Here is a 26522-nt window from a genome sequence, read left to right as displayed (position 1 = left end):
AGAGAGAGAGAGAGAGAGAGAGAGAGAGAGAGAGAGAGAGAAAAGGAGAGATACAGAGAATGTGTGTATGGCTACCAACCAGAGGTAACCTTTGTCCAGGAGTGTTAGCATTCATTGTCAACCAAGACAGGCAATGCCATAATGAGTGGATGGGCCCAACATGCAAACAGCAGGGAGAGAGGTGCAGTGTCTACCCCACGAGAGGTGCCAGCTACTATGGTCTACAGGCACACACCCAACTTGCCATGCTTTCTGATCTTGCTGGAGACACTGAACACTGAGATTTTAATGGAACCTTCTGATGTTAAAGTATACACTCAAAGGTTCTGAAAATATTGTGCAAGTCAAAAAGAAAATTGTTGAGGGTCGGGAGAGGAGAAGGAAGCATGGATTTGGCTCATGAGCTGTGAGGGAGGCCTAGCTTTAGTACAGCGCACTCTCAGTTTTCCAGATGAGGAAACTGAGGCCAGGCCAGAGCAGGAACCCAGCAAGCCAAAGCTAAGCTGAGCCCCTACCACCTGCCTTTGCCCATGGGGTGCAAACACATGTTCCGGGAAGGGCAGACTCAGACTCCACCCACCACCAAAGGTCCAAGCTGTGAGCTCTCAAAGTACTCAAAGTGGTTCCTACAAGCTTGCCTCTTCTGGGTGTGTGAGGAGCCCATGTCCCTTACCAGTCCAAGGTACTGGGGCAACTTGGAGCTCAGCTTTGGTGTTCAAGGCCAACACTGCACATAGCTTCCAGATTACTGCTTGGAACAAAAGAGCACGGTTGTGTGACCTTCCCTTTCCCATCAGGCCTTGTGGTGGACGTGGGGCCTACAGTGGTGACTACAGTGCACCATTCACTCCCCACGCTATAGGGGTCCAGACAGTGTCCTGGTATGAAGGTCTAGGATGAGCAGGGAGCCAGGGGCGCTGAAGCTCAATCCCCTGAGATCAAGTGCCAAATGCAACAAACATGAGCTCTGTCCACCCAGCCCCGCATTGCCTAATGGGAGCAATGGGGCAGCCTTTCATTTCTAGGGGGTTGGGGACCAATCCAAACCAAACGGCCACCCTTGCTCCAATCCTCCCTGTTCCGTCCAAGGTTCTGTCCGGCCTGGATGGAGCATCCCCACGCCCTGCCCTTGCTTCTTGCTAATGCTCTACAGATGGGCTTCCTCATCGGCCTCCAATAAAAATAAGACAACCACAGATTTCTTTTCACAGAAACGGAACCACTGGAAAGATCTCTCACGATGAGCCCAAAATGAAATAAAGATTCCTCTGAAGTACATTTTAATTCTGAGGCAGCAGCAGCCACATCCGAGAGTCTGGGTCCCTGAATGAACACTGTGGACTTGGGTAAAGGTTCCCAGACTCCACATGACACTCTGGTCTTGTCCTCACCTCCACCCGCCCAGGGGCAGCTTGGTACATCACTGCTTCTCATTTCATTTTTAATTAGCTGCCAACATTTGAAAATGAAGAGGTTTTACCTAGAATTGTGATATCCAGCCTCTCTTAAAATACCAGACTCTCCTGCCACTAGCCAATGCCATATCCACCTGTGTCCCTATGTCCAGCCCCCTCCGCCCACCACCCATCTGGCCCTCACAGGTGTCCACACATATATTCTCTGCTCAATCTCCAGCTCTGGGCAAGGTAAAAGGAATAAAAGCACCTTTCCTTGGAGGCTCCAACCTTCCCCAAGCTCTGGCTGTTCTGAGCCCAGGTGCTGACCTCAGGTCCCCAAGTTCCAGCCCATGGCTGCCCATGGCCATGGGTTCTCAGGTTGAATGGGCAGATCCAAATAGGATTTCGCTCCTTTTCTTCTGAACCTGAGCCTCATGAGTCCACTGACTTAATGCATACTGAATTTCTAGTTGGTTCAACTCTCTGAATCCTACTCCTTGTACACCTCTGGGGGCTCATGCTTGTGGTTAGGAAGTCTCACGGGGGACTCCAGGTCCTTTGCTCTGTTGGAACCACCTGTCCACATTAGTCTGACCCATCCCTGCTCTTTGAACTCCTAACCCCGTCACTTGCTAAGTCCACTTGTCTCTCCAAGCCTGGCCACCCGGTCAGCCCTGGCCCCAGACCTGCCACGTGAACTGACAAAAGGCTACATATCAAGAGGTTGGATACAGGTTCTGATGGCGCAGCTCACAGAATCCCTGCAGCAAGCCAAAGAAAGTCTCCACACCCTGCGCAGCATTTCTGCCAGCTGGGGATCTGCAAATGGACTCAAACATGTATCCAGAGAGACTCCTACAGAAGCCTTGAACAGATGCCCAGTCATGTAGAGGCCTGCCCAGGCCTGCATCCCAGCAGAGGAGAGGGGATTCCTACAAACAGCTTGGCAGGTCTACAGGGCCTGGGGCAGGAGAGGAGCAGGACTGAGCTACAGGGCTAGATCCTTCCTGACCTCAGTGGTTCTGATTGTAATGTGAGTCTACCTGGTGGGCAGCATGGACCCCTAAGCCATCGGGCATGGTCCGACAGGACCCCCAGTGTTCTCATTACCTTATTCATGCTGCTCAGCCTCTGTGGTCCAGGCCCAGTCTCACCTTCAGGCTTTGGCCTCCTCCATGGAAACCAGAGTATGTCACTTACACCCAGGGCACAGCACCCTTAACCTAAGACTGAGTCCTAAGAGCCACTGAGCTCTTCCTGCTGGATCCCCCAAAAGTCAAGTCCATTTCCTTCAAAACCTTCTCATCTGATGCCCAAGCTCCTTTCCCCTCTTTGCAAACTGCAACCCACAGCAGACCTCTACACCAGCATGTTTCATTTTGCACATGGTTGCAGCCTGGGCAGTTTACTGTGAGCTGAGTGAGGCTGGGGGACACCACTGAGAGGTGATCCCAGAGCCTAACCTAACCACTGGGTCCTGCTGTGGACGCTCCATAAATATCTGTCCACTGAGTTGAAGGAATGAGCAAACAAGGGACATGATTTCCATGGAACTCTAGAGAAAAGACAACAGCCAGAGCTTGCTAGGGGTGGCACAGCAGCCATCTTACCCCCTACCCACTACTGCTTTCTGGGATGGTCTCCCCATTCAACATTATCCCAGGCTGAGATTCCCAGCCCTGCCCCCTTCCACAGGCAACATTTCTGATGTGTCATGACTGTCACAAGAGCATCAGCTGAGTCATCTTCCTCGTCCTCCACATCTATGGTACTCGTTTTCAAAGAAAGGTTAAACAGTTAATCCTAAGTCAGGACTTTTGAACCCAGAAAGAAGGAAGCCAGTATTTACTGAGCATCCCCAATTTTGGCCACTGTGCAGTGTCTACCAAGTGGCTTTAACCTCAGGGTCTGCACCACAGCCTCAGGGGGCCAGGAGGATGAAGCAGACGGGGCGGGGGGGAGTGATGGAAAGCACAGCCAGGCCATTACAGAATGAAAAATGCAAAGGGCCCTGTGCAAAAGGTGGTTAAGAATTCCAAGATAGTGGCAGGGCAGCACTACAGGACGCATAGGGCCCTTCTGGGCAGGGGCTTTATGGGACAGGCTGCGTATCTGTGAAGCCAGCCTGGGTCAGGGACAAGGAGGTAGGGCCAGTGAACACCCGATGTTCCTGGCCCCAGCAACATCTCAGCTCTGTTAACCTAGGACCGTGAGTCATGAAAGCCCAGGCACCAAAGTGTCCTGGTGTCACTGTGAAAAGCGGTCCTCTGCAGCAAGCTCTCAGATGCCTATAAGGGACGACAGTGCTCCAGGAACAAGGAAGGCACGCCAGGCTTTCTAGGCAGTTCCAGTCATCTTTTCTTTTCACGGGTATTTAGGCCCTGACTATGCGCCAGACACTCTGTGCAAGGCTGGGAATTCCGCTGCAGGCGAGAGTGTCCCTACAGCTAATGTGCTGCGGGACCTGTAGACACGTCCTCACGCAACCTCTCTGGGCTTCAGCCTCTGCAGCCATGAAGCAGAGCCTCACGCCTGGTGCTAAGAAGCATTTTGAGCATGGCAGGCCTTCAACTGGGTCTGAGCCGGCTGAATCTCACCAGGCTCTGAGTGAGCCAACAGGGCACTGCACAGGGCTTCAGCAGCCCTGGGAAAGATCTAGCCCTGCTCCTCTCTGCCCCATGCAGGTGTGAAACCACCTGATTTTTCTCTCATGGTTGCTCTACAGAGTACAACCTGGATATGTTTCAGAACCTCAATTTGCTCATCTGTCAAATGGGCACAGCTGTGGCATCGACCAACTCCAGGGCTCATTACAAGAATCCCATGAGATGAGGTGCCTAGAGCACTTGGTGAAGTGCTCGCTGAATGCCACATATAGTCTTTCTCCTCCCCTGCAGATGAAATGACACCTGAGGCAGGACTTGCATCCTCACACAGGCCCTTGTACGTGCGCACCCCAAAGCCGAGAACTTGGTTCCAGAGGACAGAACATCATTCCCAGTATTTTGAGTAGTATACATTAATGAAACCAGAACAGGGACCTGCAGCCCAGGGAAAAGGCGGGAGTCAAACACGACAGAAAGTATCTAAAACAGATAAAAGGCTGATCCCCAGACATGGAGCCCAGGAAAGAAACAGTCAGGGATCTTAAACAGGAGAGGAGAACTTCAAAGGTGGCACACGGGAAAGGTCATTCATCATCCCCAGCAATAAAAGATGCACAAATTAAAGCAAAGAGGGGGCACTGTTGAATGACAGGATGAGCAAAATATCAAAGGGTCCAGGGACTTGAAGAAACCTGGAACCAGGGAAGATAGGCTTGGCTCCGCCTGAGTGGCGAGCTTGTGCTCAGGTGCTTGGATTTGACAATCCAGTAGCCCAGCAAGTGCTCACAGGTTTGCTGTTGAGAACCGGAGCAGAGGGCTGCCAGGCTGGCTCAGACCACCCCTGTGTGGGATCAGCCACAGGTACCTACTCAAGTAATAGAACCTGAGGTGGGCTTCCAGGATGTCCCCGACTCCAAATTTCAAGAGCAGTCACACCAGGGGCAGGGGGCACCTTAGCACTCCTGCAGTCTGGGGGAGCGGCTGTTCAGCACTGCCTGCCAGTGGGCAGGTGGGCAGCAAGGATATGCTACAGCTGCCTACCCCATCCACAGGATCCCTCAGGTCCCGCTTCCTTTCACTCAGCGATCATCACCCCTAAAGTGGCAGGCTAGGCATTCAGAGAAGGAAGGACACTCACAGTCACTAGACCCTAGTCCCTGCCCAGCTCCTGACAATTCCACTCCACACAACACAGTCTCTGTCACACAAAGTACCTCAGAGCTGGCTGCTTCTGGGGCCCTTGCCTCCCACTCCATGTGTCTAGAGACAAATGTGACTTGGCCCACACTCCACACTTTCTGTCCTAGGAAAACAGCTTCCACTGAGCTAGGTTGCACAGAGCACAGCTCTGGAGTCAGAGGGACACTCCCAGTAACTGTCTGCACTAGCTCACACAACCATGCTCAGAGATAATCTGGCTCAGGGGTGCAGTGCCTGCTGTTCCTTCTGCTTAAACGCCCTTCCAGGCACTGGGCCTCCCCACCACCCAGGTCTCAGTTCAGCTGCCACCACCCTAGACCTGGAGCGTGGCCCTCTTTCCCACCCTCTCTCCTGCTAGCCCCGTGAATGTACGAATCTTACATTCTAAGCTTCCACTCATCCTGTCTCCCCTGCCAGGCTATGAGCACGAGGAGAGGAGAGACTTGCTCTGGTTTGCGTACGGAGTCGTCTCCAGTAAGGAATGCAACAGGAAGAAGGCGCGGAGTTCGTGCGTGAATGTGTGCGCATGTGCAGCAAAGTGAGCGCGCTTGTGCAGCGAGCGGCTTCCATCGGAGAAAAGTGGTTATTAGCATCATCCCTGTGATTTGGGAGGCAGCATTCTCCTGAGCCCTCCGTGGCCCCCAGGGGTCCCGAATCACCCCATCCACACTCCCACACAAACTTGGCTCCCAGGCTAATGCCTCCACGAGGTACTGGCCCAGCTCCTACAGTCTCCTATCCTGTAGGCCCTTACCTGAGCCCAGTCCTCCTTCCACGGTGCACCATCTTGCGGAAGGGACAGTTCTGGGCACATTTCTCGATGCCTTGTATAACCTTTCTATCACTATGACAAAGCACCCGAGGCAATCGATGTCAAGGGAAGAAACGTTTAGTTCAGTTCACAGTCACAGGGCCTCGACCCCACTGACTTTTGCCTGTTGCTTTGCACCTGTGATGATACAGGAAGTGATGGTAGAAGCACGTGGCAGAGATCATCGCCTCATGGTGGCTAAGAGGTGAAAGAAAAAAGAGAAAGAGGCAGAAGGCCCAATGTCTCTTTTAAGAACACACCCTCAGTGACCTAATTTCCACCTGCCAGGCCCCACCTCTTAAAGGATCCACTGCCTACCAACAGGCTGGCAACCAGCGTTAACCAGACTTTGGGGATACTTCTCCAAACTAGAGCACCCCAAGACCAAGACCAAGCTGATTCAGGATGTCCAGCCCGACTTCCACTTACTGCATATTCTCAGTGCATGTGAGCAGGAGTTGGTTATGGCTCATTGGAGTGGGCAAACCAGAACCAGGTCCCTCCTCTCCTGGAGTTTACAGTCCAGCCACCCAGTGAGCAGCATTTGCAAGAAGGGTCACAGCTAAGGAGGATAAAACAAAACGGCAGCATGATGAGGGAGGGTGAGGGAGGCACTCCAGGTCAGGGGTGGTGACAGTTGAACTGAGCCCTATACCTGGAAGAGTAACGTGAGCCTTAGGAACAGACCGGAAGGGCACGTGTGCTCTGAGGCCCATAGCCTGTCCCTCCGATTCCACATCTATACCTTTCCATAGCTCCAAGCAGCTCCATCTTGGGCTCAAGAGAAGAGGATATGATTACAGAAGAGAAAAATAAAGCCAAAGAGAGGGGAAGAAAGAGAGCGCCAGACACCCACATTTCCACCTAATTGCATGACCTTTTCCCAGCTCAAAGTTCCTGCAGGGCCAAGTGCACAGTGCTGCTTGGGACTCATTTCAAAGAGAAATGGGTCAAGGAAAATTGGAAATTTTTATAGAAAACACTTCAGACTTGGCGCTGGCTGAAGTGTCTCCTGTCCTGCTGAGAATTCAGAGAAGAAACGGGGCCTTTGGTCAGAGATCCCTGGCCCTTCTGAGAGAGCAGATTTCAGATCTTGAGCCTCAAACCTGACTCTGAGTCGTGCCTACCCTCACTTTTCTGCGAGGGGAAAGATGCCTGTTCCCTTCAGATATCTCCAACTGTCTCTGCTGTCCCCGTAATTTGACTGGTCTCAGTGCTGATAGTGGGACTCTGAGTCCCCAAGAGGCCACACTGTCCAGGAACTATCCACGAATGCTTGCTGCCTACGCCTCCGTAACACACAAAACCTGTGTCTCTTTTATAATTTTCCACAGGGGCACCAGGCACATGGAGGGAGCCTTGCCCAGTACCTAGTTTCTTCAGTTTTGTTCTTAGTTTTTTGCATGTGTTTGTGTGTATGGCATATATGCATGTGAATATTTGTATTCCAAGGTGAACATGTGTGTGCCTGTGCATTTGTGTGCCAGTGTGCAGACCGCCAAGGTTGACATGGTGTCTTCCTTCATCACTTTCCACTTTATTTATAGAGGCAAGGTCTCTCAGAGGACTAACTGGGAGTTCACCAATTTAGTGAGTCTAGCTACCCAGCTTGCACCAGGAATCCCGTCTCTACCTCCTCAGCACTGGGATCACAGGCTAGGTACCAGCTTTTTATATGGGTGCTGGGGATCCAAGCTTTGTGCTTATGCACTGTTTTATCCACTCAGCCAGCTCTCCAGCCCCTTGAGGTATGTTGTGAATAGATCTAGAGACCCCTGTCGCCAGCAGGTAGGCTCCCACACCTCAAGTACAAATCATCGACACACACAGTCACCCCCAGAGACATCCCCTCTCTTCCAGGAACTGGCATCTGCTGTGCCCGGGACCTGCAGAGAGCAGACCTGGTGAGCCGAAGGCCAGTGCGCCTGCCAGACATGCTCCTCTCGCTAATTAAACTCCAGGCACACCTGTGAGCCGAACGTGGCGTCTGAGCTGGCTGCTGTCTGGAAGCCGGTGTGGTCACTGTGTACCACTGGAAAAGCTCTTTGGGGGACATTTGCAACCCAAATCCAGGGCATGGAAGGCAAAGCATCAATTCATTGTGTCTAGAGATGCAAGAGCAACACAGAAGGGGCAGCGAGGGCTGGGGAACCTCGAGTTCTGAAGTGAACACCCTTGGCATCTCAACACAGCTGCAGCTAGTGAGGAGCAGCTCTGGAGGAAGAAATGAGGATTATCTTGTCTCTCAACAGCCAGGAGAACATTGAACCTATTTAGAGATGGGGAAACTGAGTCACTGAGGGTTGGCTCTATTACCCAGGGCTCCACAATCAGCTGTCATACAGCCAGGTACACTCCACCCTTACCTCCTCCACCAACCTGCTCCCCACCCAACGCTCTGCCCTCTACCAACGTGCCCCACCCAATGCTGAGCCCTGCCTCCCACCCAACACTGCACTCACCAACCTGCCCCCCCACACCAATACTGCACTCTCCATCAACCTGCTTCCTCTGCCAATCTGCCCCCAATGCTTGCCAAGAGCCGCTTCCAAAGACGGCTCCTCCGAAAAGCACAGATCATCTCTGAGACATGACATGAGCCAGGAGCACAGGGATGGTCATCCATCCTTTATGATCATCTGTTCAGGGACGACAGTCTCTGACTTCCCCAGGCCACAGTGACCTGGTTGTTTTTAGCCCTGAAACCAGAACCCACAGAGGCATAGAAGGAGGGAGGGGGGAAAGCAAGCCCGAGACTTGGAACTGTTAAATTTCTGCTGGAGAAGGGAGAGACCAGCCAAGCACAGGGACTGTCAGCCCCAGTCAGGTAGAGTGTCAGGCACGACTGTTGTGGGACAGACCTTCTCCCATCAAATCCCCACTGAGGGATGAGGTGGGCCCTGAGTAGTTTGAACATGCAGCTTCTGCTTTATAGCCTAGGAACTGGGAAGTGGTCATGGGCAGAACTTCACACTGCAGACCCCAGCCCAGGAGGCCAGCCAGGCCAGGGCGCCGGGCCAGAGAGCTGGGCTTCGCCAACTCGGCTGTCAGCTCTAACCCCAGACAACTCAGGGCCTCCGGAGAATGTGCAGCCTCGGCTTTCCAAGCGCCAACCCCCGCCCACCCTTCCCGGCGTGGGGCCACGTCACCACCCTGGCATCTCCCACAGCTGTCCCAAGGGCCCAGCCCACAGGAGGACAGGAGAATTGTGGCCTCTGCCAAGGGTGCACTCAGCTGGGAAACGCGTATCCCTGAGCCAGTGCCAGCTGCCTCGAGTTTCACAATCAGTGTGCTCCTTGGGTTTCCTCTGGTCCCTAAGCTTCAGGCACAGCCCAGGAGTGGAACAGGGGTGGGAGGAGCTGAAAGGGCACTGAGAGGATGGAGCACCAGTGCAGTGAGCTGGCCACGGAGGCAAGTGGGGGTACACAAGCTCCAGGGTTACCACATCAAAGAACTGAATCCCAAGGCTCTGGCAAAAAACATGGGAAGTGGCTGGGTTGGAAACCCAGGACACCAGCCAAGCCCAGGGTCTCTCTCTACCCTCCCCCAGGACCCCGACATTCAGCACATGAACTAAATCATAACCCCAGGATGCCTACAGCCTGTTCCCCAGAATTTCCCATTGTTACCCTAATGTGGCCAAAGTGATTGCATATGAGACTAGATTGAACACCCTGAGACAAGGAAGCTCTCTTAGGTTATTCTAGAAGCAAGGTGGAGGCAGAGGCAGAGGCAGACTTGGCTTTAGCCAAAGAGCGGGCAGCAATGTTATCACAGACACAGAGATCAGAAGGATGCAGCCACCAGCTGGGAGGCAGGCAGCCACAAGGAGAGATCGGGAATAGATTCCCCCATACAGGCTCCTTAGGAAGCCAGCCCCATGTACACCTTAATTTCAGCCCTCACAGACCCATTTGAATTCCTGACCCCCAGAGCTCTGAGAGAATAAGTTGTACCGTTAGTTTTAAGTGGTGATGGTGCCACGGCCATAAAAAGCCGAGCAGCATGAACAACTGCCGGACAGAATGGCTCCCTCATCCAGCTGTCAGCAAGTCTGTACCCCTTTCCCAGCTCTCCTCTCCACCCTTTCAAATTCCGGCCATGTTCCCCAACACCCAGACCTCACCTTTGACTGAGCCTCCTCCCTACCCTTCACATCCACATGTCACCAAAGCAGGTGATCAGCCTGTCAGTAATTGCGGATCCTGAGGCGGTCCCAGCATCCTCCACTCTTCCAGCTTGCCTCAGTCCCACCCACCCCCAGGCATCCACTCTACCCCCCACCTCTCTACCCTGTGTGGCTCCCTGGGGCTCCTCTGCAGTCCGGAGAACTCCTAAGGGAGCTCCAGGAGAGGCAACACAGTGAAGCCGGGTCAGGAGGGGTTGGCTTCCCTGCCTGGGACCACACTCAGCCACGTCGCTGGTGCCCACATCTCATCCTCTGTCCTCTGCAGGTTCACTTTGGCGGCAGCAGCCAAGGTCACTGGCACAAGCTGTCTGATTTCCCTCAGCCTCGGGGAAGGTATACAGTGGGGCTGAGGGTCCCCAGCATGGGAACCACCTGACCCTCTTCCCTTCTGAGGTGTAAGCAGGGGGACTTCAGTGAAGCAGCCTGTGGGGAGGGTAGAGGACCTCTGCATCTCAGAAGCCCTGGCCCACGGGAGGGGCATGTTGTATCTGTTCCATATGGTGCTTTTCAGAAATTTGAGGCCACATTTTAAAGCCAGGAGGACTCCCATTAATCCTAGCACTCGGGAGGCAGAGGCAGGCAGATCTCTGTGAGTTCAAGGCCAGCCTGGTCTACATAGTGAGTTCCAGGACAGCTGGAGCTACAGGAAGAAAACAATCAACCTCTCTAGCCCTCAGAGAAATGCAAGCAGAGACTACATCGAGATTCTGTCTCACCCCAGTCAGAAGGACAGTCACTAGGAAAACAGCTGACGAATGCTGACCAGGATGTGGACGAGGGAACCCTTACACACCGCTGGTGGGAATGTCAGCTAGTCCAGCCACTGTGGAAGTCAGCATGGAGCTGTCTCAAAAATAAATAAATAAATAAATAAATAAATAAATAAATAAATAAGGCTGTCTGACTTCTCGGAGGGTATGACAATCAGCTGATCCACACAGCTACCCACCAGGTCAAGGTCAAGGGCAGGGCAAGGAAGTGCCCTCCCTTTAGATGGGGGTCTCTGGTCTTCCCCATGCCCGGGACAAGGCCAGGGCCAGGTGCCACATGCTACCACATCCATGCCACTGTTCTGAATCTTCACAGAGAACTTTGCTGTTCATGATCATCTCAAAAGTAAAAAAATGAGGTGAGTATAATTCTGTAGGACTCTTGCCTAGAATGTACAAGGCCCTGGGTTCAATCCCCAGTACTGCAACCAAAAAGGAAGGAAGAAAGGGAGGAGGAAGGAAGGGAGGGAGGGAGAGAGGGAAGAACAGGGGAGAGAGGGAGGGAGAGAGAAAGAGAGAGAGAGAGAGGAAAGGAATGAAAGCCAGGTCTAGAATGGATGCATTGTTTTTCTCTTTTTTCTGTTACTGTCCTCCTTGAAGGCCCCTTAATTTGCAGTTCTTGTCTTGGGTTTGCAAGGCATTGTGCAAATGGCCCTGAATGTCTGAAAGGGAGACCACATATCTAAAATATGACTTGGGGGAATCGTCACAGAATCCTAAGCTCAGCCCATGAAGGCCGAGGCCCTCAGTGCCGAGAGCAAGGCCAGCCTCTCCGCACATGTGGTCTCCTCTGCCGAGCTTTGGGCCGCCATCTGGCTGAGACTAGAGTAAGCTGCTTCTTCACACCAGTGCACTCCGTGGTGCTGTATGCGCTGTGTAACCAGCTCCATACAGAAGGCGAGGATACCTCTGCCCTTGGCTGAATGGGAGTTGCTGGAGATACGGAGATCTGACCCCTGAACCTGCAACCTGCACCTTCGATAGTGGAAAAGGGCTTGGCAGATATGATCAGATTAAGGCTATTGAGATGGGAAGGTTTTCCTGGATCATCAGGAGGAAACTTAAAGGGAATCAGCCTTCCAAGAGGCAGACAGAGGGGGACACGAGACACAGACACAGGGGAAGAGCAGTGACACGCAGGCAGCCATTGGAGTGCTGCGGTCTCAAGCCAAGGCAAGCCAGCAGCCCCTCCAGGAGCTCGAAGGGATAGGAATCAATTCTTTCCTAGCAGCTCCAGAGGGAGGGTGGCCCTGCCCACACCTTCATCTCAGTCCAGCAACAGTGAGCTCTGGCCTCTGGTCCCCAGAACTGTGACATAATACATGTCTACCCAGCTGGTATGTCAAATCTGTCTAATGCTTAAGGGTGGGTTACATGCCAGGACCACCTGGTTCTAACCAGAGCAGGGCCTGTGGTCCAGGCAGGGCTTCTGCCACTGCCGTTGCCAACGCTGGCTCCCTCTTCAAGAACCTCATTAAAGATGAGCACCTGGAGCCAGGGCAGAGTTCAAGGATGGGCCCAGAGGGGTCGATACCACACAGTGCCCTCACAACCTTTAACATAGGCACAGAGCTAGCCTTAGGAAGACAGAGACTGAGGCTGTCTGTCACTCTAAGAAAGGCCCAAACCCCTCAGAAGGCCTGGAGGATGTACCAGCTGCCTCTCCTCCAAGGCCAGCTGGTACCTGGACCAGAGCTCTGCCTCCTGTCTTAGCCCAGCTCAAAGGCCCAGCAAAGCTAAGCAGAGATGCTTCTCCAGACCCCAGCATGGCTACTAAGGAGAGAAAGGTGCCCTCTGCCCAGCTTTTTGCCCTTATTAATGGCATCCAGGACCAGAGTCCAGTACTGCAGTACACTGAATTGCTTACTATGCACCCCCCGCCCCAGTCCCAGTCTGAGAGAAAACAGGATAGAACCCTGATTTCCTTTTTTAAAAACATTTTGTGTGTCTGTATGTCTGCCTGTGTGGTATATACATACATGAGTGTCCTGGTGCATACACTCATACACAAGGGCAGAGACCAGAGGAGGACGTCAGTCTCCTGCTCTGTCACTCATGCTCTGCCTTATCCCCTGGAGACAGGGTCTCTCATGGAACCTGGAACTAATCTAGCTGCCAGCAAGCCCCAGCAATCCTCCTGTCTTTGCCCCCAACTGCTCTGAGGTTACAGGTGCACATGGCCATGTCTGGCTCTTTTATGTGGGTGCTGGATTTGAACTCAGGTCCTCCTGCTTGTGCAGCAAGTGCTCTTTCTGCTGAGCAAACGATCTCCTCAGGCCAATGCTCTCATTTTCCATCTGTTTCCCCCCAGCAACTGATCTATATGCTGCAGAGTATAAGAGAGCATTGTCGAGGCTCTATGAGCTGCTGAGATCCCCTGTTGGCTTGTCTGAGAAAAGGGTCCACCTAGCTTAGCATCCCTAGGGAGGAGCCAAGGGGCCTCAGAAACCTCACAGGCATCAGTGATCCCAGGAGCCCAGGACATAGGTTTCTTCTTCTCTGGGATCTTGATCTTCCTGCCTGAAGATGTGATCTCTTACCAGCATGCACTCCTGCTGCTGCTCATGAAATATTCACCAGAGATTTGATCTTGGACTTTTGGCCTCCAAAATGTGTAAGTTCTTTTCCTTATAAAGTTCCCTAATCATCTTTTCCGTATAAAGTTGCCCTGCCTCAGGTACTTTATTATGATAGCCAAAAACATTAGAAGGACTAAAAATGCCCACTGATGTCTGAGTCCATGGTGTGTTGCTATAACAAAATACACAAGGCAGGGTACTTTATAGGTAAAGAGGTTTATTTGGCTCATGATGCTCACTGGCATGGAGAGGCAGAAAGACAAGAGATCAATCACTCAGGGCATTCTCACTCTGTAAAATTATGCTCACATAAAAATAAATTCCTTCCTTTAAGAGCACCAGCTGCTCATGCAGACACCCAGGTTTGATTCCCAGCATTCATATGGTGGCTAACAACTGTCCCTAACTCCAGTTCCAGGGGATCCAACACCCTCTTCTGACCTCCACAGGCATTGCACAACAGGGGTGCACTTACATCCAGGTAATACACTCATACACATAAAAATAATAAAAAATTTTTTGGTCTTTTTGAGACAGGGTTTCCCTGTAGCCACAGTTGACCTGTAACTCACTATATAGACCAGGCTGGACTTGAACTCACAGAGATCAGCCTGCCTCTGCCTCCCGAGTGCTGGGATTAAAGGTATGGGCCACCATGCCCAGCTAAATAAAATATTTTTTAAAAAGCATAAATTCTTGCTTGTGAGCCCCAACCAGCTCTATGAATCCCCCTCTGTGAGCTAACCACACCTCCTTAGCCTGCCACCTCAGCCTGCTGTGCAGGTCGTCAAGCTCTAGCACATGGAACTTTGGGGACACACCATAGTGTCTTCCTTACACAGGCAGATTCTCTGCCATGAGGTCCTAAGGTCCAATGCCCTTTAAATTATGTCCCCTTGCCATGCCCAGCCACAGGACACGGTTTTTGTACCCCACCCCCACCCCCCACCCCTACACCCTGCCAGCTGCCACTCTGGACCTTGTTGGAGCCCAGGCTGATGGAAAGCTGTATAATCTGAGGTCACTCCAGGCCCTCAGCCCAGTCCCGGCATAAACTGTCTGGACCCCCTCCAGCCAGTGAGCCGACCTCAGCGGCAGGCCCTGAGGAGCCATCAGATACATTCAGAGGGAAATAGGCTCTCTTCAGACCCAAGACACTCCTACAGGGTCATGCTGACACTAGACAGGAAATCACAGAAAGGGGACGAATCCTCCAAGGCATAGGACTATGGTCTGGACCTACAGCCCACAGTTCCCACCTAGAACCCATAGCCTGAGCTCCTGGCTGGAGAGCCCAGACTGAGGCCTGGAGGTCAGCCTCAGACAGGGTCATCTCCTCCTCTGATGGCAGATGGCCATTCCCCACCCACCACACTTTCTAACCCAGCCTTAACCCTGACCTGGGCAGTCGGCTTCTCCAGTACCAACAGAGACCAATGGTTTCTAGGATGATTCTGAGTTTGAAATTCCTTTCCTATGTTCTCAGTTCCAAGTTCTCATTAAAGATATGTGGATGGGATTGTGCAGTGGAGAGACGATGCAACAGGAGATGCCGAAGCACTGAAGCACACGTCCAGGAAAGCCAAGTGGCCCTGGGGGGGGGGGGCACTACAGGGAAGATAAGCCGCATACTGAATCTGGGATAGGGGACAGGGCCAAGGGCACCCAGCCAGCTCCCTGTGCCGGCTCCTCCTCGCCCCGCCTGAGCCGAGGGGTGGAGAAAGAGGAATCAGAACCACCCAGACTCCTCCAGTAGAGGCTGGCCTGACTTGAAGAAGTACCAAAATCAAAGCCAAAGTGGCCAGGCCCTGAGCTCTGAAAGACCTCTAACCCAGCCAGACCTAAAAGGGAGCAAAGGCCAGAGACTCAGCTTTTCCCAAAGGCATCAGGCTAGCAAAGGGAGCAAGGCCACGGGGAGGCCTCACCGCAGGCCTCAGGTATGTCCCCTGCCCATTTTCCCTCTAGCCCTGCAGGGTTACTCCCCTGCAAGAAAGCCCGAAGGTGGGAGAGAGGCTGAGGCTGCGGAAAGATGAGCAGGTGGTGCCCAGCAGCCCAGCTGTTGACAGCCATAGTGGATGGCGATTCATTACCAGGGAAGAAGAGGTGGCCAGAAATATCGATTAGCTCCAGAGAACACTGGCTTCCTGATGGAACAATTCCTTTACAGGGTATCTGACACGGTGTCTTAAAATTAGAATGGTGCCCTGCCAGGCTATGCCCAATTGATCTGTCAAGCTGGGATGCCGGAGAAAACTAAAATAAATGAACCAGGGCTGCCTTGAAGGGTGGGAGTAGTTCCATAAAGCACAGTACAGGGGCTGGCTAGCCAGCGGCATCCAGAGCACTTACTGGACACCTGCAGATGTGCCTGAGCCAACATCACCTGTCACCTGCCCACAGCTGCTGTCACCTTGCATGACTTTCCTCAGCCAGAAGTCCAGGTACGAGACTAAGCTCCCAGCTGCCCACCTATCTGTCAGGACCTAGGCACCTTGTGTACACACTGAGAACCTAGGAACTGTGAGACCTGCAAAAGCACTTTAGACCCTGACCCTGGCCTCAGCACAATTCAGTACCAGAAATCCAGAGACTGCTGGGGAAAGGCAGGCTGGCGCAGTGAGACTGGTTCTGTGAGGCTACAGCTAGGTGACTGGTCACCCTGAACACTCAGCCACTCCTTCCACATTCCTGGGCCTAAAGCAAAGTTGAAAAGATTTTTGAAAAGCCCACAAATGTGCATGAAGGATGGTGACACTGTGCAGAGTGACTCTGGGGTCCTCACAAGGGGCATCCTTTGGGAGTTGATATGGAACAAATGCTCGGGGCCTTTTCCCTGTGAGTGGCCAGGGGAGGCTGGGGCAGAAGCAAGCCCCATCACAGTGACTGTGGCTGGTGGTGCAGAGGCAGAAGAGAGAGGCTGTCTGGAGGGCATCTGTATAGACACAGCACTCCCTGCCTCCCCAATACCCTCAGAAGATGGACCACTAAACAGTCTTTTCTTCCCTCCATAAGGGTCCGAGATCTGTAAGCAATGGGAACCTAAACTACCAACATGTACCCAGAGCAGAGGCCCCTACGTCACTACCCCAGCACCCCCAGGATGCCATGCATTCAACCAGGCAGACAACTGTCCCCTTCCTAAGCCAACAATGCTGGGGCTAATTTCAGTCTCCAATCAGGGTTGCAGAAAGGGGAACTGAGTCCCCCCATACTTCCCTGGGAGTCAGGAGCAGTGAGGGAGACATCCAGTGTTTCCCACCCAGGCTACCCACCTGTAGCAGCCTTACCTGTGTCCAGAGCCTGTGGTCCCCCAAGAGGAAGGGTTTGGGGGGTGGGCGGTCGGCGATACACCACATGCACGCGGCCCTGCTCTGCTTCCTGATCCACCTGCCCCTTCTCCAGGGGCTCAATGAAGAACTCTTCTTCCTCCATCCGGATCAGACCAGCCTGCCGAGACAAAGTGGAGAGGTTCAGACTCCAAGTGCACAGATGGAGGGTAAGAAGCAAGGAGTCCCCCCCTCGACCCTGCTCAGGCATCTCCCCTCTAGAACCCAGGACCAGTTGGAAGACACAGGCAGGGAGTCCCTCATCTGCTCCAACTCCACTTGGAGTAACAAGTGGAAGTGCTGAGCCCTATCTTGAGGAGGGGCTCTGCATGGGTCATCCCCACCCTGCACCTCCACTCTCCTTCCAGAAAAAGTCCTTCTGAAGTCCAAGTGCCAAGAACAGTCTGAGGAATTCAAGAACAGCTGTGGCCCTTGGAGGATGATGCTAAGATGCATCAAGTACAGGCCAAGGGCACCCCTCCACCTCCAGACACCCAGAGTCTTTTCAAGACAAAAGTCAAAACTGTAAGCCAAGTGCTCAGTCCACTGGCAGAAATGTTGTTTGGCCCAAACAATACTTTTTTCTTTTTTTAGACAGAATCTCATGTATCCCAGGCTGGCCTCAAACCCATTATGTAGCAAGCCAAGGTTAACCTTGAACTTCTAATCTTCCTGCCTCTACCTCCTGAGTGCTAGGATTACAGATGTGCACCACCACCCCTAGTTTAAGAGGTTCTGGAGACGGAACCCAAGGCTTCATACATGCTAGATATGCATCTACTGACTAAGCTATGGCCCCGGCCCCAAACGATATTTGTATTTGTGTGTGTGCGTGTGTGTGTGTGTGTGTGTACATTTGTGTGTGAATGTAGGTATATGCATGCTACAGAATGCCTGTGAGGTTCAGAAGACAATCTCAGGTGCCACCTTCTACCTGTATTGACATATGTCTGTTGTTTTTCCACTGCCTTTGTTGGGCTAGCCAGCCCTCAAGCATCCCAAGAGTCCCCTGTCTCTGCCTCCCAGGTGCTGGGATTGCAGACACACTACCAAGTCTGGCTTTTACATGGGTTCTGGGGATTCGAACTCAGGTCATCAAACTTCCAAGGCAAGTACTTATACCTATTGAATCATCTCTGCAGCATATACGAGTAGCTGTGCTCCCCTGCTAGAACCTCCAAACAAGCTCTCAAAGTCCCAAACCATACTTTTTAAAAGCTCTGAACACAATCATCAAAATGATGTGATTTCACATTTTAAATTGAAATTGCAGGGGGCTGGAGAGATGCTCCATGGTTTAAAGCACTGACTGCTCTTCCCAGCACCCACGTGGCAGCTTTAACCACCTATAACTCCAGCTCCCAGGGAACCAATGCCTTCTCTGGCCTCCTCAGGCACCTGCACTCACATAAACATGTACATACACATATATATACACACACATAATTAAAAATAAAAATAAATCTTAACACACAGGCTCTGACATGAGCCCTACAGCTGGCCAGAGACCCCATCTCTCCTTCCCACTGCCTTTGTCCTAAGACCAGATGCTACAAGCAAGGGCACTGCGAGCTTCCTGTTGGACCCCCGTCTGCATTCAGGCAACTGTGTTCCATGGCACTCAAGGCTCTCAACTTTACAATGGTGCACAGGGGTGAGCCATACACTCAGTGTGGGAGTCCCTGCTCCCACCTCCCACCTGGTGAACCACTGTTTACCTGGGCCACTGGTAAACCCTGTTCTCTCTTCCACACTTGGCTCAGAGCCTCCAAACGGCCCCTCCCCACTCCAGCCGCCCAGCTCACCTGCCCCATAGCCACTCCAGTCCTCACGCCTTACTTTTTGGTCCATTAGCCATAAACCAAAGGCCATGCTGGGGGCTTACACTAGGTCTAACTTGGGGATGTGTTCCCTCCAGACCACACAGTGATGACCCACAGGGGCTCTGAGAAGCTTCTACTGGCCGTTCAGATTTAAGAAGTGGGGGTTCCCTGTCAACCATGGAGTTTCGGGTTCTTTTGGGAAATCGGGTCTTTTGGGAAATTGGATCTCAGTTGTTTAGCTGTCACGGGCCAGGGTTCCCTCTCCAGTCCCTCACATCACCCATGCAGATGTTTAGAAATCAAATAAGCCACATGGCCTCTTTCCCATCATCACCCTGTTGGGAGGAGACAGTGGCCGTGTAGGTCACGGCACTTCTTCCTGACTCCAAGGGGCCCTGTGTGTCCTGCCCCATTGCCATCTAGGAACTTTGAGGACAGAGATGCAACTGGCACTCTCATGGGGCCTGCTGAGCATCAGCCCTCAGTGTGAGTCTAGTGTGGGATGCTAGACGCAACCATATACCTGCTGCCTTCCGCCAGCGCCTTGGGAGAGCCAGGGTGCCAGAGGGCAATGCAGATGATCCCCTGGGGAAGTGCAGCTCGGGTCATAAGCAGGGGCTGGAGCACAGGCAAGGAACACTGAGCACAGCAGTGAGCCCAGACTTGAGAAATAAGGAAGCTACCAGAAAATGAACCTGACCAACCCCTTGCATTAGCCAGAAGAGTTGGAGAGGGGAACCATGTATGGACAGAGGGAACTGCACATACAAAGGCCTGAGAGGAGCATTCGGCAATGGGACTGCTTGGGTGGTTGGGAGCCTGGAGGTAAGGTTCTTTCTGGCACTTCATGCACAGTAGGTCTCCACAGAAAGGGCAGTGGGCAGCCAGAAGCCTTCTGGGCAGGAAGTGCCTTAATGGGACCCACAGCTGCTCAGAACATAATGGACTGGAAGGTCACAGTGGGTCTGGAGAGCTGGGAGCAAGTTTCAGATGCAGGGGAGGCAGAAAGCAGGGCCTGGACGGGGCAGATCCCATGAAGCTGAGGAAGTCAAACTTGGAACAAAAGGTGGGGGCAGATCTGATTCCACAAGGAGGGAGATGCCAGACCGAATGGGCTTTTAGATATGGGGTTGACTGAGAAGTAGTCCCCCAAAGTTATCCAGGTCCTAATTCCTGGTACCTGCACAGGACAGGATAGCATACGTGATGGAAAGAAACTTTGTAGAGCTGACTAAGCTAAAGCTCTACAGCATAGGAGATTGTCCTGGGATACCTATGTGGTCCTAAATACATCCACATGCCCACTTCCTTAAGAGGAGAAAGAGGAGAAGAGATGTGATCTTGGAGTCAGAGATCCAAGCATTGTAGCCACAAGCCAAAGAATGTTGGCAGCCACCCGGAGAGAACCAGAAGAGGCAAGAGCAGGCTCGTCCCCAATGCCAGCAGAGGATGCTCAGCCCTGCAGAGGAGCTCATGCAGACTGTACTGGCTATCCAGTGTACTGACTGTAGACTTCCGTCCCCAGAACTGTGAGAGAATGAATTTCTATCTTTGCAGCATCGGGAAACAAACACTAGGTCCCAATGGGAAGCCTGGTGAAGGCCAGCCTCCTGAGAGGCACGGGAAGAAGAGAGGGGGCAGCAGACCCCCAAGGGACCCACTGGGAGGAGGGCCAGGAGGCCAGGGAGAGCATCAGCAGTGATGGGATGAGGTCACTGGACTGTGTGAGGCAAAGTTTTGGTGGGAATCCTTCAGGCCCCCACACTTCTGACTCATCCTTGGGTCCCAGGGCACTGCCATCCCTGGAAGAGAGGGAGAAAATGCACACTGAGTGAATAGATGACCCCCAAGCATCAGGACACGTCCTCTGAGACATGAGCTGATGGGAAGGGCTGGGGGTGGTCCCTGTCCACTGGCGCATGGTGAGGATGTTTACAACATCAAAAGTTACTTCCAGTAGACTGCTATGGACAGTTTCCATGTATGTGGTTTTAGGGGAGACTGCAGTCTCAAACCCATCTTTATTAATAGAACTCATTGGAACAAGAGTGGAAATTAACCCATATGAGTTAAGAGAGGGTGAGCTAACCTGGGAGTCTGGCTTACTGTGGTCCTGACACATTTTGTCTAGATGGCTGACTTCAGACAAGATTTCAAAGCTCCCTGGGTCTCCGGTTCCTCAGCTATGGCTGAGTGTGCCATCTCGCCCCTTGCACAATTGCTGTGGAAGCATGTGCAGCCTGGGGCATGCTCAGTACCAGGGCACACACTGTTGGTAGGCCTCATATCAAGCAATTTCATATATACTGCTTACTTTCCAAATGAGAAAACTGAGGCCCAGTGGGTGAGGAGGCCTGACAGCCAGGGATACTCAGAGTCTAGGAATGAGAGTCCAGGCCCTCCTGAAGGGGCCATTTCATAGGTAGGACTTTGGGCCAGATCAGTCTTATTGAGGCAATTAGAGAAGGATGTTCCATGGGGTACCGGGTCCCCACAGTGCAACCTGCTGTTCTGGAAAGACCCTTGACCCCAGGCTGGGAGCTATCTACAGCAAGGTCCCTGGACCCTGAGGTGATCCTGGTGGGACCTAATATGACCAAGAGGCCACATCTAACCTGATGTGGAGCAGCTGTGTGGCTGAATGACATCAAGGGACAATATAGGGTCTCCCTGAAGACTAGATGTCAGACTTTCTTCTTCAGCCATTCTTCTAGTGGAAGGTCATTGAACTGAAGTGAGGACACTGTATCCACTTGATGCTGTCATGGTTAGGAGGCCAGAGCCCAAGCCACCTGGCTGGGAACCCTCACAAGTATCCATGTGAAGGATACTAGAGTCCTGTGTGCCCCAGTTCTGGATGTGTCCTGGGGTTCATAAGCTTCTACAGAAATATGCAAGGGAGGGACAACTGGTCCACTTTAAGCCAAGGAACTGGAGACCTATGGTGCAGTGGCATCTGGTCTGAGATCACCCAGCCAGACAGAAAGGGTGCCAGGGATCCAGAAATAAATCTGGCGTGAGGCCAGTTTACTCAGGTTCCTCATAGAACCAGAGACCTCTATGTGACAATGTTCTCAAACAGAGGTTATCTGACATATTCTTTGAAGCCAGGATACTATGAACCATCTCTGTTGGATTCTTTGAAATGCATACATATGTCATATTGATGAAGCTGGTGGCACCTACTCACAAACCAGTGTCTAACCACCAGGAGACTGTCAACTGCACTCCATGAGCATTCCCAGGATAGTGACTGTTTACCTCTGAAATCAATGACTGCCCATCCCAAAGACCAATGGAGGACCACTTCCAAGACCAAGAGTGAAGGGTCTGAGAGCAATGGCAGAGCACCTCCAAGGCCAATGGAGGCCACTCCATAACCAATGCATGACCACCCACGACCAATGTGTCACCATCCAAAGACCAAATGATACCAATCTCCAAGAACAGATGATTACCCAAGACCAGTAGTTGACTGTGATAGCTAATCCTGATTGTCAACCTGATGGGTTTTAGAATCTCCATAGAAACAAATCTTTGGGAATGTCTATGTGGCATTATCTAGTTTAGGTTAAGTGAGGTAGGAAAACCCAGTCTACCCTAAATGGGCACAGTACCATTCCATGGTTTGAAGTTCCAGATAGAATATGAAAAAGAAAGTGAACTGAGCAGTGGTGTTCATCTCTCTTTGCTTCCTGACTGAGGACACAAGGTGACCAGCAGCCTTAAGTTCCTGCCACCATGCCTTCCCTGCCATGAAGGACTGTACCCTCAGACCGTAAGCCAAAATAAACCTTTCTTTCCTTAAGCTGCTTTTTCTAGGTGTTTTGTCATAGCAACAAGGTAGGTAGCTAATGGAGACCATGCTCTGTGAGCCTGAAGGGCAAAGATGATCTTGAGTGACCAGCCTGAGACCAGTCACTGATCACTGAGGCCATCAGCTGACTTCTCAAATGAAGACCACTGACCCAAATAATACTGTGAAAGGGGCTCTCCCCAAAGAAAGCAGCATTCATTAACATAATGCTCAATGTTGGAACGTGTTAGCATGTGTCCCGGGAATAAGCTGTCTAAAATACAGCAACAGGAAATTGACAAGGGAACAAGGCGCAAGCTAGGAGCTCATTTTTGCTGGGCTTTTTCCAGGACTTCAGTTTTCCTGTTGCCAGTGGCAAGTGTATTTGGTTTTTTTTTTTTTACATGTAATTTTTATTAATAAGAATCAGTTCCCTCTCCCAACTCAATAAATATTAATACGATTTCTCAAGCACACCATCCTGGAGTACACTCCATTTGGGTGTCTTCTGGTGGCCCCTGTGTCTTACCCCATGTCTGTAAATCTGTTCTTATAGAAAGGCTGAGCCTAGCTCTCATTGTGCAAGTCTGTGACTGTTTGCCAAACCTAGCCAGGTTTTCCCCTGTGGAGTAAAAGAACACTTCCAGAGATGACTCTGTCCCTAGCCTCACTGTTACTGCAGGGACCCAGAGCCTGGCCAAACTGTGGACACCAAGCCAAGTCACTGGCTTTCAGATCTCAGCAGATTACACACTGCCTGCTCCACCTCTTTTCTTCTCTGTCCAATCCCTTGCTGTCTGATTATGGTAAAGTAGTCACTAGAAATGGAAACTAAAAGTTAAAAATTTATTAGAATCCAAAGGCTCAACAGCTATCTTCTGCTACTTTGAATTTTAAAGCATTCAAAACTGACATGCTCAAAGTTCGAGTTTCATAGGAAATGCAAGTTGTCATCCTGCTCCCATTGGTAAAGCTGTCTTGCCCTGACTAGCTCCTTCCATGGGAAACAAGGGCTGCCGTATGCCACGGGCACCTGTGCATGCGTAACTCAAATCAGCTCTGTTACCTAAACTTATCACAAAGACTGTCATGTATTTATCAAGGTTGCACCCATGACAAGAAAGAACAGAGGATAAGAGCACTTGCTCTGTGAGCATGAGGACCTGAGTTCAAATCCCCAGCACCCCCACAAAAGCCAGGCATGACTGTGTGTGCCTATAGCCCCAGCATTTCAGAGAGAGGACAGGTGAATCCTAAGGGCTCACTGACTGGCCAGCCTAGCCAAAGTGGTCAGCTTCCTTCAGTGACAGACTCTGTTGCAAGGAAATAATGCAAAGAGCAATAGAGGAAGACACCTGATGTCCTTCTCTGGCCTCTGCTTATGTACACACAGCTGTACACACACACACACACACACACACACACACACACACACACATTTTGCTTATGTTTGCCATCTGAATCCCATAAGACTGTGATCCCTGATAAGACTGCTATTCATAGAAATATTAATTCCAAGAGAGTCATAGCGTCTTCCTGTTAGTGATAAACCCATGAGGTTCAACTTAAGCATCCAGCAATGGCCACCCAACCTCCTGCTGGTCCAACAGGGAGTGGTGCACAAACCAGGCCTGCCTCTCTCAGGGCATCCTCTGAGGAAGCCTGCTTGTGTCGACATTCCTGGTCCCTTTCAGGGTCCTCAGGAAGAGCAGGCCAACCCTGAGAGCTCTGTGGATAGGAGCTGATCTTCGCCAACCAGTCATGGGGCCGAGACTTAGCTATCTGCACACAACTGGGACCAAAATGCCTGAGAGAGCAACCTAAAGGGGGAAAGGGTCAATTTTGGCTCACAGTTTCAGGTTGGGTTCATTGTTGCTTGTTCCCATGTGCTTGGGCAGAACATGACCATGGTGGGAATATGAGGCAGAGGAACTTCTGCACCTCATGGTGGACAGGAAGCAGAGTGAGGAAGGGACTGAGGACCAGGACCAGAACCTCCAAATGCCCAAGGACCTACTTCTCCTAGCGAGGCCTCACTTTCTAAAGTTTCCAGAACATTCCAAAATAGGACCACAGGCTGAGGATCAAGTATTCAACATGTACACCTATGAGAAACATTTCAAACCACAACCAGCTCGGAATAAAGTAGCGCTGGGTCTGAGCCACTCTCTTCCTAACCAGTGTGGGCTCTTTCTCTAGTTCCATATCCCAGACATTAGGTTTGCATATTGATTTTCCCCTTTTCAAAATGGATGGCAGCTGCCTGTGGAAGAAGCAGGGAGCACAATCCAGGGGTCAGAAGACACTTGTCCTCCACTACTGCTCCTCTATCAGTTCCTGCCCTGTGCCTTCTAGAAAGGTCTGGGGGATGCCCTTATACCAGAACTTTTGTTTGTCTGGCTTTCTTGGCATTTAAAATGTTTTTTTATTATTATTGTGTTTGTGGAGGAGAGATACATGTGTCACAGTACATATGTGGAAGTCAGGGGACAGCTTTGTAGAGTTGGTTCTGGGGACTGAACTCAGGTTACCAGGTTTGTGAGGAAAGCACCTTTATCCACTGAGTCATCTTGTCAGCCCTCTCTAGGTATTTGGGGTGGATGCCTGTGGTCCTTGTGAAGTTCCAACCACTCCCCTTACTCCCCCGGAGCAGTCACCCCTATCCAGGGCTCTATCTTCCCAGGAGGAACAGAGCTATGGCTGGCCCTGAGCCTTCCGGGGTTGACTGGAACAGAGTGAATGGGGACAGGGTGGTCCCAGAGCCCCACAGAGCTCTGAAGACTTTGCCTGTCAGGTCTTACACATCCCTGGACCTAACTTCAGATCTTTTATTCATTCCTCTTTTGCCCTAAACTAGCCAGTCAGTTTCTGAGGCTCAGATCAAGGAGCTACAAAGTCATATGCCCTCAACCTTGAGTTCAGTGCCCAGTTAGATATATATGCTAGACATACTTTAAAGGGCAGGGTAGGAGGGGCAAGCAGGGAAAGCTGGACATAGAGCCAGGTGACTTGGTTTCAAATTCCTGTCATGGACCAGTCCTTTCTCTTCTGAAGTCCTTGTTCCCTCACCTGCAAGGTGAGGGGTTGGGCCAGTGACCTCTGAAGTAGGTGTCATTTATCCCTCTGGAATTCTAAAAAGACCAAAGAGAGCTCTAGTGGGGAAGAACCAGAAACAAGTAAACTAAAAACAAGAAACCCACCCACCCACCACCTGCTGTGGAGTATTACCTCTGCCTGCAAGATAAAGGCTAAGGGAGCTGGAGAGATGGCTCAGCAGTTAAGAGCACTGACTGCTCTTGTAGAGGACCTGAGTTCAGTTCCCAGCACCCACATGGCAGCTGACAACTTTCTTTAACTCCAGTTCCAGGGAATCTGATCCCCTCTTCTGGCCTCTGTGGGTATTGTACACACATGGTGCACATGCAGGCAAAATACTCATACACATAAAGATAAATAATTTTAAAAGGGTAAAGGCTAAGATCATCTCCTGGCACACAAGGCCTTCCAAAAAGGCCACAGTGGCCACCCTCTGCCCAAGAGGACCCATGTGTCATCACTTCACTTGGCCTCTCTGTACTTAAGTGCTGGTGGTCTTGCCCTTTGGTGTCACTGAAAGGACCCCTGGGCCTGAGTCAAACATGTGAACCAGACATGATGGTGGAAATTCAAACTCCTCTAGCAGGCAGAATATCTCATTTACACAGGCCTCATGGGCTCAATGAAGTTAAGCCACTAATTCAAATTTCCCAGCAGGACATAGGTAGGCTAGAGACACAGACCTGCCTCTCCCACCCCAAGGAGAACTGGTACAGATGAGTGTGGGGGTCATAAAAACACAGCCTCTCTTCAACACCATTTTTTCCTTACCCAATTTTATTAAATTCCAGCCAGATACTCTCATCTGCTAAGACCTCATATCTGAACTGTGATCACTACCTGTAATTAATAAAAGAGACTGTGAGATGGCTCAGTGGATAAAAGTGCTTGCTATGTAAGCATGAGGACCTGAGTTCAAATCACCAGCA

General features: G+C 51.5%; 1 protein-coding gene across 1 annotated transcript in view; it reads right to left on the bottom strand.

The window, feature by feature from the left end:
* The window catches only part of Adamts2 (ADAM metallopeptidase with thrombospondin type 1 motif 2), a 244116-nt gene that overhangs the window by 159622 nt on the left and 57972 nt on the right, over nucleotides 1-26522 (bottom strand). The window contains exon 3 of the mRNA XM_017802958.2: nucleotides 16840-16999. Coding sequence (XP_017658447.2) covers nucleotides 16840-16999 — 160 coding nt within the window. The remainder of the gene's footprint in view (nucleotides 1-16839; nucleotides 17000-26522) is intronic.

The sequence above is a fragment of the Nannospalax galili genome, unplaced genomic scaffold (genome assembly GCF_000622305.1).
Source record: "Nannospalax galili isolate Female #2095 unplaced genomic scaffold, S.galili_v1.0 scaffold1206, whole genome shotgun sequence".
Lineage (NCBI taxonomy): Eukaryota > Metazoa > Chordata > Mammalia > Rodentia > Spalacidae > Nannospalax > Nannospalax galili.
This window is presented reverse-complemented; position numbering and strand designations above follow the sequence as displayed.